At 42.3% G+C, this 12,369-nt stretch overlaps 1 protein-coding gene across 1 annotated transcript in view; it reads left to right on the top strand.

The window, feature by feature from the left end:
- The window catches only part of KIF19 (kinesin family member 19), a 77,957-nt gene that overhangs the window by 32,294 nt on the left and 33,294 nt on the right, over positions 1-12,369 (top strand). The window contains exons 3-6 of the mRNA XM_056814674.1: positions 8,009-8,158; positions 9,042-9,129; positions 9,881-10,017; positions 12,027-12,152. Of these exons, the coding sequence (XP_056670652.1) occupies positions 8,009-8,158; positions 9,042-9,129; positions 9,881-10,017; positions 12,027-12,152 (501 nt within the window). The remainder of the gene's footprint in view (positions 1-8,008; positions 8,159-9,041; positions 9,130-9,880; positions 10,018-12,026; positions 12,153-12,369) is intronic.

Raw genomic sequence — 12,369 nt, 5'->3', positions numbered from 1 at the left:
TTTACAGGAGCCTGGGGGGCTCCTGGCATACAAATAAATAAATACAAAGTAATTTAGAAAGTGAGGGAAGAATGAATAAATAGCCTGGAATCATTAGGAAGGGGATTCCACAGGTGGTGTGTGGCCAAGCCCAGAGACATGAGTGTTGTATAAGGGGAACAGGCAGTAGGACTATGGAGTTAGAACACGGAAGGTGTGTGAAGGGGAGGAGTGTGAAGTCAATCTAGAAAGGTCAAATGGCGTTCAATTGTGAATGCCTTTTGAATGCCAAACAAAGGAGTTTATATTTTTTCATAAATGCAAGGGGGAGTGCCTGGTGCTCCTTTTTTAAAAATTTAAACCCTTTACCTTCTGTTTTAGAATTGATACTGAGTATCAGTTCGGAGGTAGAAGAAAGGTAAGGGTTAGGCCCTTGGAGTTAAATGACTTGCCCAGGGTCACACAGCTAAGAAGTATCAGGTCATATTTGAGCCCATAAACCTTCCTTCTATTCACTGAGCCAAGTAGCTACCCCCCACCCCACCCCTGGGAATTTCTTTTTTGTGTGTGTTCTTTTTTTTTAATTGTATAATATTTTATTTGATCATTTCCAAGCATTATTCATTAAAGACAAAGATCATTTTCTTTTCCTCCCCCACCACCCCCATAGCCGACACGTGATTCCACTGGGTATCATATGTGTTCGTGATTCGAACCCATTGCCATGTTGTTAATATTTGCATTAGAGTGTTCATTTAGAGTCTCTCTGTCATGTCCCTTCAACCGCTGTAGTCAGGCAGTTGCTTTTCCTCAGTGTTTCTACTCCCACAGTTTATCCTCTGCTTGTGGATAGTATTTTTTAGATCCCTGCAGATTGTTCAGGGACATTATACCGCCACTAATGGAGAAGTCCATTACGTTCGATTATACCACAGTGTATTAGTCTCTGTGTACAATGTTCTCCTGGTTCTGCTCCTCTTGCTCTGCATCACTTCCTGGAGGTTGTTCCAGTCTCCATGGAATTCCTCCACTTTATTATTCCTTTTTGCACAATAGTATTCCATCACCAACATATACCACAGTTTGTTCAGCCATTCTCCAATTGAAGGGCATCCCCTCGTTTTCCAGTTTTGGGCCACCACAAAGAGCGCAGCTATGAATATTTTTGTACAAGTCTTTTTGTCCATTATCTCTTTGGGGTACAGACCCAGCAGTGCTATGGCTGGATCAAAGGGTAGATATTCTTTTGTCGCCCTTTGGGCATAGTTCCAAATTGCCCTCCAGAATGGTTGGATCAATTCACAACTCCACCAGCAATGAATTAATGTCCCTACTTTGCCACATCCTCTCCAGCATTCATTACTTTCCTTTGCTATCATGTTAGCCAATCTGCTAGGTATGAGGTGATACCTCAGAGTTGTTTTGATTTGCATCTCTCTGATTATAAGAGATTTAGAACACTTCTTCATGTGCTTATTAATACTTTTGATTTATTTATCTGAGAACTGCCTATCCATGTCCCTTGCCCATTTTTCTATTGGAGAATGGCTTGGTTTTTTGTACAATTGATTTAGCTCTATAAATTTGAGTAATTAAACCTTTGTCAGAGGTTTCTATGAAGATTTTTTCCCAATTTGTTGTTTCCCTTCTGATTTTAGTTATATTGGTTTTGTTTGTACAAAAGCTTTTTAATTTGATGTAGTCAAAATTATTTATTTTACATTTTGTGATTCTTTCTATGTCTTGCTTGGTTTTAAAGTCTTTCCCCTCCCAAAGGTCTGACATGTATACTATTCTGTGTTTACCCAATTTACTTACGGTTTCCTTCTTTATGTTTAAGTCATTCACCCATTTTGAATTTATCTTGGTGTAGGGTGTGAGGTGTTGATCTATTCCTAATCTCTCCCACACTGTCTTCCAATTTTCCCAGCAGTTTTTATCGAATAGTGGATTTTTGTCCCAAAAGCTGGGATCTTTGAGTTTATCATATACTGTCTTGCTGAGGTTGCTTGCCCCCAGTCTATTCCACTGATCCTCCTTTCTGTCTCTTAGCCAGTACCAAATTGTTTTGATGACTGCTGCTTTGTAATATAGTTTAAGGTCTGGGACTGCAAGGCCCCCATCATTTGTGTGTTTTTTTTCATTATTTCCCTGGATATCCTTGATCTTTTGTTATGTTTTTTTCTAAATCAGTAAAGAAATTTTTTGGGAGTTCAATGGGTATGGCACTAAATAGATAAATAAGTTTGGGTAGGATGGTCATTTTTATTATATTGGCTCATCCTATCCATGAGCAGTTAATGTTTTTCCAATTGCTCAAGTCTAGTTTTAGTTGTGTGGAGAGTGTTTTGTTGTGTTCATATAGTTCCTGTGTTTGTCTCAGGAGATAGATTCCTAGGTATTTTATTTTGTCTAAGGTGATTTTGAATGGGATTTCTCTTTCTAGTTTTTGCTGCTAAGCTGTGTTGGAAATATATAGAAATGCTGATGACTTATGTGGGTTTATTTTGTATCCTGCAACTTTGCTAAAGTTGTTGATTATTTCAATTAGCTTTTTGGTTGAATCTCTAGGATTCTTTAAGTAGACCATCATGTCATCTGCAAAGAGTGATAACTTGGTCTCCTCCTTGCCTATTTTGATGCCTTCAATTTCTTTTTCTTCTCTAATTGCTACTGCTAGTGTTTCTAGTACAATGTCAAATAGTAGAGGTGATAATGGGCATCCTTGTTTCACTCCTGATCTTATTGGGAATGCATCTAGTTTATCCCCATTGCAGATGATATTAGCTGATGGTTTTAGATATATACTGTTTATTATTTTTAGGAACGACCCTTCTATTCCTATGCTTTCTAGTGTTTTTAATAGGAATGGGTGTTGTATTTTATCAAAGGCTTTTTCTGCGTCTATTGAGATAATCATGTGATTCTTGTTGGTTTGCTTGTTGATGTGGTCAATTATGTGGATGGTTTTCCTAATATTGAACCAGCCCTGCATCCCTGGTATAAATCCTACTTGATCATGGTGGATGACCCTTCTGATCACTTGCTGGAGTCTTTTTGCTAGTATCCTATTTAAGATTTTTACATCTATATTCATTAGGGAGATTGGTCTATAGTTATCTTTCTCTGTTTTTGACCTGCCTGGTTTTGGAATCAGTACCATGTTTGTGTCATAAAAGGAGTTTGGTAGAACTCCCTCTTTGCTTATTATGTCAAATAGTTTGTATAGTATTGGGATTAACTGTTCTCTGAATGTTTGATAGAATTCACTGGTGAATCCATCAGGCCCTGGGAATTTTTTCTTAGGAAGTTCTTTGATGGCTTGTTGGATTTCATTTTCTGATATGGGATTATTTAAGAATTCTATTTCTTCTTCTGTTAGTCTAGGCAGTTTGTATTTTTGTATATATTCATCCATATCACCTAAATTGGTGTATTTATTGCCATATAATTGGGCAAAGTAATTTTTAATGATTGCCTTAATTTCCTCTTCATCGGAGGTGATGTCCCCCTTTTCATCTTTGATGCTGTTAATTTGCTTTTCTTCCTTCCTTTTTTTAATTAGATTGACCAGTACTTTGTCTATTTTGTTTGTTTTTTCAATGTACCAGCTTTTTGCCTTCTTTATTAAATCAATAGTTCTATCACTTTCGATTTTATTAATTTCTCCCTTAATTTTTAGGATTTCTAGTTTGGTTTTCTGCTGGGGGTTTTTAATTTGATCGCTTTCGAGTTTTTTTATTTGTATTTCCAATTGATTGATCTCTGCTCTCCCTAGTTTGTTAATATATGCACTCAGGGATATGAATTTACCTCTGATTACCGCTTTGGCTGCATCCCAAAAGGTTTGAAAGGATGTCTCACCATTGTCATTTTCCTCGATGAAATTATTAATTGTTTCTATGATTTTTTCTCTAAATGATTTTGGAGTATCATATTATTTAATTTCCAATTAGTTTTTGATTTGGTTTTCCATGTACCATTACTGATCATTATTTTTATTGCCTTGTGATCTGAAAAGGCTACATTTATTATTTCTGCTTTTCTGCATTTGTGTGCCATGTTTCTGTGACCTAATGTATGGTCAATCTTTGTGAATGTGCCATGTGGTGCTGAGAAGAAGGTGTATTCCTTTTTATCCCTATTTATTTTTCTCCATATGTCTATTAATTCTAATTTTTCTAAGATTTCATTCACTTCTTTTACCTCTTTCTTATTTATTTTTTGATTTGATTTATCTAAATTTGATAATAGTTGGTTTGTCTCCCACTAATATGGTTTTACTGTCTATTTCTTCCTTCAATTCTCCTAGTTTCTCCATTAGAAATTTGGGTGCTATATTATTTGGTTCATACATGTTGATTAGTGATATTTCCTCATTATCTAAAGTCCCCTTTTTTTTTAAACCCTTATCTTCCGTCTTGGAGTCAATACTGTGTATTGGCTCCAAGGCAGAAGAGTGGTAAGGGTTAGGCAATGGGGGTCAAGTGACTTGCCCAGGGTCACACAACTAGGAAGTGGCTGAGGCCAGATTTGAACCTAGGACCTCCCGTCTCTAGGCCTGGCTCTCAGTGCACTGAGCTACCCAGCTGCCCCCTCTAAAGTCCCTTTTAACAAAATATAATTACCTTCCCTATCCCTTTTGATCAGGTCTATTTTTGCTTTGGCTTTATCAGATATCATGATTACCACTCCTGCCTTCTTTCTGTCAGTTGAGGCCCAGAAGGTCTTACTCCATCCTTTAATTCTGACCTTGTGGGTGTCTACCCACCTCATGTGTGTTTGTTGAAGACAACATATGGTAGGGTTTTAGATTCTAATCCATTCTGCTATTCATTTACGTTTTATGGGTGAGTTCATCCCATTCACGTTCAAAGTTATGACTGTCACTTGTGGACTCCCTGGCATTTTGATATCCTTCCCTAATTCTATCCTTTCTTCTTCAGCTCTACCTTTTAGTCCAGTGATTTACTTTAAATCAGTCCCCCTTGTCCCCTCCCTTGATATGTTTCCCTTTCTAGTCCCTCCCTTTTTGTTCCCTCCCCCTCCCCCCTCTTCTTCCCTCCCTTTTTTGTGTTCCCTCCCCCTCCCCCCTCTTCTTCCCTCCCTTTTTTGTGTTCCCTCCCCCCTACCCTCCCCCCTTGGTTTTCCCTTCTCCCTTCCCTTGTTGGGTAAGATAGAATTCAAGATCCCAATGGATCTGGATGTTCTTCCCTCTCAGAGTTGATTTCCCTGAGAGTAAGGTTTAAGTAAAAACTCTCTTCCTCTCCTTCTTTTAGGAGTTTTCTTCCCCTCCCCTTCCCGTGTGAATCTTTGTGTGAGAAAGATTATTCTATTTGGTCTTTCTTTTCCCCCTATTTACACATTACATTTTCCCCACATGTTAGTATACATAGATTGATATAAATGTAGTCCTTATAGAAGAGAGTTTGGGTAAAAGGAAAAAGATAACATTTTTCTCCTTTTCCCTTTCCTTCATATTTACCTTTTCAGGTATTCCATGCTCTTTGTTTTTCGATATGAACTTTCCACAGAGCTCTGGTCTTTTCTTTGCAAAAACTTGGAAATCTTCTTTTTTGTTGAATGCCCATACTTTCCCTTGGAAGTATATAGTCAGTTTTGCTGGATAGCTGATTCTTGGTTGAAGACCCAGCTCTCTTGCCCTTCTGAAAATCATGTTCCATGCCTTATGATCATTCAGAGTGGAACTTGCAAGGTCTTGTGTGACCCTGATTGGCATTCCTTTATATCTAAATTGTCTTTTTCTGGCTTCTTGTAGGATTTTTTCTTTTGTTTGAAAGCTTTGGAATTTGGCAATTATATTCCTGGGAGTTGTCTTTTGGGGATTTAGTGTAGAGGGTGTTCTGTGAGCTCTGTCAGTGGCTGTATTGCCCCCTTGTTCTAGAATCTCTGGGCAATTTTCTTTGATTATATCTTGTATTATGTTGTCGAGTTTGCTGTTTATTTCTGGCTTTTCTGGAAGTCCAATCATTCTTAAATTATCTCTTCTTCCTCTATTTTCCAAGTCTGTCACCTTGTCAGTGAGATATTTTATGTTCTCTTCTAATTTCTTGGTCTTTTGGCTTTGCTTTATTAATTCTTGTTCATTGTCTTCGAGTTGCATGATTCTGACTTTTAAAGCCTGGTTTTCCTTTTCACTTTGGTCAAACTGGTTTTGTAGATGCATGAATTTCTTTTGCATTATTTCCCACTTTTCCTCCCAGAGGGCTTCCATCTTTTTGATCCTTTCTGATTCAAATTCTTCATGGATTTGTGGAGAGTTTCCATTTCCTTTGGAAGGTTTCGGAGCATTTGCTTGTGTTTCCCTCTTCTGTCTCCTCTGTATTTTGTACTTTTGCTCCATAAAATGTGTCCAAAGTCACCCCCTTCTTCTTGTTTTCTTTGGAATTTTGGGGCTTTTGTGCTTCTGTGGAGTTTGCCATCTCTATCTGAGTGGGGAGGACTAGCTTTTCTTATCTCTGTCTGGTGTTCAGAGGTTTTAGCCCTAGGCAGATTGTCCGTTCTATGCAGTTGTTGTTCTGTCATCCTGGGAAGCCAGGAATTGCTGGTGTTTCCGTGTTACTGCCCTCCTCAGTTCCCTCCCGATGCTTCTCCATTGCCTTACTTCCACGCTCTGAACCTGGCTTGGCCCTTTCCTCGGGGTGTTTGTTTCTGTGCCTTAGCTGGCCAGGAGAGCCAGCACTCTGAGGGGGCAGCTTCCTGGAGCTCTGAGGGCTCCTGATAGGATTAGCTTTCCCTGGTTGAACTGAGTATGCCCTGAGGCAGGGACCTTCCGTGAGACTTGGATGGAAGGATCCAGCCAGGAGGTTACAAGCTCCCCCCATCTCTCTCTGTTTCCCTGCTGTCTGTGTTGGGTGCCCCCTCATCTGAGTCAGGTTGTTTTCAGGAAGAGGCCTTCAGAATAGCCGGCCCTGAGGCTCTGAGGTTCCCTCTGCTGCCTTGGACTCGGCGCTCTGGGTTGGGGGGATGGGTCCTGGGACCTTCCATCTGCCTACCCCTTAGGTCCGAGTGATCTTGGGTTCTGGCTTTGGGGGGGGGGGCGTACCTTTTGATCCAGGTCCAGAGAGGATTCCCGGGGTCTATGCTGTAGTTTGTTTTGAATTTCGGTGCCCTAGGAGCATATAGTTTGAGTTCAGTAGGGAAGGGTTTCCGGAGATCTGAACTTAGCTTTCTCTAAGCCGCCATCTTGACCGGAAGTCTGGGAGCTTCTTGAGTAGAAGCCAAGCCCCTAGAAAGCTGGATTTCCAAACACTAGTCTTCAAAGGCAGAGAAAGCAGCAAGGATTGTCCCAAGTCCTTTAGCCCAAATCTATCTCATAGGCTTATAGGTGTCAAAGTGGATGAAGTCAGGAAGACTCTTGTCCCTAAATTCAAATCTGGCCTCAGATACTTACTTAGCTATGTGACCCAGGGCAAGTCACTTCACCCTGTTTGCCTCAGCTTCCTCCTCTGTAAAATCTACTGAGGAAGGAAATGGCAAACCACTCCAGGATCCAAACATCCAAGAAAACCTCAAATGAGGTCATGAGAATTGGACATGGCTGAAAAGAATTGAACACACGTCTTGGGAAATAGCATGTTCCAAGAAAAAGCTATCTAGGTTAGAGACGAGATCTGAATTCTAGTTTGAGTCCTGCCTTGTAATCTTGGGCACATCAATCACAACTTCTCCCTGTGCCTCAGTTTATTAAAAGGATTCAGAGTTTCTCACCATAGCATTGAGAAGTTAAAATGAGATCATAGAAATGGAAATACTTTGGAAACATTCCACATTTCACCTTTTTTTTTTTTATGTAAGAGATTGTTCAGAGAGTCCAAAAGAAACTCCAATTCCCTCTCACACTTCCCTCTAAGAAAAGTTCCTACCTCCCCTCTGGTCCCTTTTTACCTAGCTCCTGCCTACTTCACCATCACCCCACCAGCTGCCCCAATATAATGATTCCCCTTGCCAGCCCAAAGAGTAAAGAGGTACCAATTCCCCGCATGTTGGCCACAGGAACCCCTTTTAGCTCTCAGTGGCTCCTTCAAGAATCTTCTGGGACTTTTGCAGATGTGGTTCTGATGGACCCAATGAGGATCCAGATGACATTCTCCGAGCTCACCGATCCCGGGAGAAGTCCTACCTATTTGATGTGGCCTTTGACTTCACTGCCACTCAGGTGAGGAGCCAAGGATGAGAGAGATTCACAAAGGAGCAAAATTAAAAGAAGATGATGTGAGGGAAGAAATGCAAATATGATTCATCCCATTTTTACAGATTTACAGAACAACGTTTATTAAGTGTTTACAATGTGCCAGGCACTGAACTAAGTGTTGGGGATACATATTTTTTATATGCAAGGAGCTTGTATTCTAATGGGGGAAGACTACACCTAAAAGAGCTGGAAATGGGGAAAACCAGAGACTGGCATAGGACCAAAAGCAAGCAAGCATCTACTATGTGTATCCCCGAGACCATCCCTCTATTCACTCTGGCCTGGGTCTTTCTGTACCGCTATTGGAATCTGCTTCAGTCCTCAGCTGGTTGGGGAGGTGGGGTAGGAGGGTGCCCATGTTTACATATATTTCTATGTAGCACCCTCATTCACAGGCAGACATGTCCCTCCACTCAACACTCATAAATGTCAGCAAGGCTGTGGGACCCCCAGTTACTCCCTCCTCAGCTAGACAAGAGGCGGCTAAAGCCCCACTACATTAGTCCAGATGGCAGGAAGGGCCCGGGAGAGTTGATGGTCTCCTGGGGATACCCCCACCTGTCTTAGCTTCAGGGACGTCCCTGGTATCCCTTATAAGCAGCAGCTGGGCAGGGGCCAAGAGAAAGTTAGAGGAGCCAGCTGGTGTCCTGAGTTCTGTTCCAAGCCTGCGTTTCCTTGATGAATTGAAAGTAAAGAGCCTCCTCAGTGTCATCTCTCCAGGGGCTGGGTATTCTCAGCAGCCTCAGGGGAAGCAGGACCAGAAGTGGAAACTGCTTTCTACAGAGGGAAACTGGGCATGCTCTGCCTCCTGAGCCCCCTCACACCCCCCATTTCCCTTTCTTTTCAGGAGATGGTTTACCAAGCCACCACGAAGAGCCTCATTGAAGGGGTCATCTCTGGCTATAACGCCACCGTCTTTGCCTATGGCCCTACTGGTGAGCTGGCTGGCCCAGCACATGGCAGAAGCCATCCTTAGTCCCATCCTGAACCAGAAGACCCCCCCACCCGCCCTACCTTGCCTGCCTGAACCCCAACCTGGAAGTCAGCCAAGTCCCACTAGTGGGATGCTTATCTGATAACCGCACTTCACTATCACAGGAATGACTTGGCCAAACGTAAGCCTCAGTCATCATCAAGGAAGGAGCTGTTCCATGCCCCACTCCTGTGTTCACCCAGGAGGACCCCATCCCAGAAGATCCTTCCTCTTCCCACCCACATGGAGTAGGAGAAGCCTGCTCCCTTGCTTTTCTTTAAAACCCTTACCTTCTGTATTAGAATTAATATTAAAGAGGCAACTAGACCTAGAGACCTAGACCAGGAAGTCCTGGATTCAAATTAGAACTCAGGTATTTCCTAGCTGTGTGACCTTGGGCAAGTCACATAACTCTAGTTATCTAGCTCTTACCATTCTTCTGCCTTAGAACTGATAATTTAATATTGATTTTTTGGCTTTTAAAAAAAACCCTTACCTTCTTGGAATTGATACTAAGTGTGATTCCAAAGCAGAAGAGCACCCCTTGTTTTTTTAATAGCTTCATGACTACCCAACCCCAAGAAGGGACAGAGTGCTTGCCTCACGGACAGAGCCCTCAGAGCAAGGACAGGAGGGAGTTATCCTGGGGAGGTGTTCCAACAATGTCCTGTCCTATAACCCTCTGCTCACCTACTGCTCTTTCTTGCCTCCAGGCTGTGGAAAAACCTATACTATGCTGGGCACTGACCGAGAGCCTGGCATCTATGTTCGGACCCTCAACGACCTATTCTGTGCCATTGAGGAGACCAGTAATGACATGGAATATGAAGTATCCATGTCCTACCTAGAGGTGGGTCATCCTAGTTGAGCCATAGTTGGAATTTGGAGCATGAATATGGCACCAGTTGGCTCATGGGAGAGGTGGGAACATCCCTTGAAAGCAAACCAGGCTAAGTAGGTCCCTGTGTAGAGCTCCAGGGCTGTGGGCAACAGCTGTCCCTACTACCCCCTTCATTCTGACAGGTTCTTTCTTTGAAAGAATACAACAGGGGCTAACTAGGTAGCACAGTGGATAGAGCACCAGGCCTAGAGTCAGGAGGTCCTGGGTTCAAGTCTTGCCTCATACTTCCTAGTTATGTGATCCTGGGCAAGTCATTTAAACCCAAATGCTAGTCCTTATTGCTCTTCTGCCTTGCTGATACTTGGTATCAATTCTATGACAGAAGGTAAAGATTTTTTTTTTAAGACTGAAAGTAAAGGTTTAAAAAAAAAAGAAAGAGTATAAACAGGACAAATGTGAAGTATATAGCCTCTAGGGAACATGCCCCATTGCCCTGGGTGATGCTGAGCCTAAATGTCAGGAATTCCAACCATCCTTTCCCACCTAGGGTGAATGCAGATTTCAACAAATGTAGCAGACATGTGGAAATGTGGAAATTATCAGATCCTGCCCTTTGACCTCTCACACCCCTTCCTTGGAAACAATCTTTCTCCTTTTTTTTTAACCCTTCCCTTCTATCTTAAAACCATTACTAAGTATTAGTTCCTAGGCAAAATGGCAAGAAGTAGGAAATTCGGGTTAAGTGACTTGTCCAGGGTCACATAGCCAGGAAGTATCTGAGACCAGATTTGAACCCAGGAACTCTAGGCCTGACTCTCAAACCACTGAGCCATCTAGTTGCCCCTACCCTTTGTCTTAATGAATGGAATCACCGTATCCTTTTTCTCACCAAAAACCCATTGCAACTGACTTTGGGTGAGTAGTTAAATGTGGGTCATTTGCCCATGTATATGTATGTAGCAGTATCATATATGTGTGGACATATGTCCATAAGCCTGATGGACCTGACAGCACATTCTCCTATTTGGGGTATTCAGTGATGGAGTCAATAAAGTGTTTTGATGTGTATGAGAATCTCATGCATTAATAATTGTAAAGTGCTTAGCACAGTGCTAGGCACATATTAAACACTAAATAAATATTATTTTGTAAAAAACAGAGTGGGAAGAACAGTGAGCTAGAATTGCCACCTGTTAGCGCTGGCTAGTACAGTGTTTGCTCCCAGGATGAAAATGGCAGGAGGGGAGACAAAGAATAACTCTGGAACAGAGCAATGGGCTGCAAGATGTTCCCTTGGATGCCCCTAGTCCTTGTCGGGGTGGGGGGTGTCTTTCTTCTTCAGTTCACCTTAAAAAAAAAGCCCCTATCTTCCATCTTGGAATCCATACTAAGTGTTGGTTCCAAGGCAGAAGAGCAACAAGGACTAGGCAATGGGGGTGAAGTGGCTTGCCCGGGGTCACACAGCTAGGATATGTTTAAGGCCAGATTTGAACCCAGGACCTCCCATCTCCAAGCATGGCTCTCTATCCACTGAGCCACTTGTGCCCCTAGATCACTCTGCTAGAGGTGGCAGTGGACCTCTAAACCCATTAAACAAATGCCTGGGGATCTGAGTGGAAACCCATGCCATTCACATTTTGCAGGAAGTAGAGGATAACTGTGGCCTGGACCACAGATATCTGGCATCCTGGGGATGTGCTTGGCCAGCTCTGGGGAAGGCATCTTGATATCACCATCTCTCCTATCCTCACTCTCTACTGATCACCTTTCTGCATCCTGCTTGGATATCACACATCCATAAAGCTCCTTTGGAAATCTATCCCTTCATTCTTGGTACTTGTACCTCCATTGCCTAGCAACAGTGGTTAGCATACAGTAGGTAATAAATACTTGTAGATTTGTTGATTAATTCCAGCTCAGGGTTGTTTCTTGTCTGGTCTGATGGGTGGTGAGAAACCTGGTTCCTATTTGTATTCTCTGCACTCAGTCTTCCAATATTCTCTCCTTACCCCTATCAGATCTACAATGAAATGATAAGGGATCTGTTGAACCCTTCCCTGGGGTACCTAGAGTTGAGAGAAGACTCCAAGGGGGTGATCCAGGTGGCTGGGATCACTGAGGTTTCTACCATCAATGCCAAAGAGGTAAGTTTTTGGCAGAGAAAAAGGGAAAACTCACTTTCTCAGGTCAAGGATCCTGGGTTGCTGCTGTCTGGTAGGATGGACAACTGTCTGTACCCTGAGGCAGTCATACAGAAACCTAACTAGAGTTGGGATATCTACACAAGGATTTGGCTTTCTAGGTCATCCTTACTTCCCCAAATTCTTACATCTCTTGTGATCTAAGCCTCACAGTGATCTG

Source organism: Monodelphis domestica, chromosome 2 (assembly GCF_027887165.1).
Source record: "Monodelphis domestica isolate mMonDom1 chromosome 2, mMonDom1.pri, whole genome shotgun sequence".
In the NCBI taxonomy this organism is placed as follows: domain Eukaryota; kingdom Metazoa; phylum Chordata; class Mammalia; order Didelphimorphia; family Didelphidae; genus Monodelphis; species Monodelphis domestica.
Note: the sequence above shows the minus strand (reverse complement) of the source record. Positions and strands in the feature narration are given on the sequence as shown.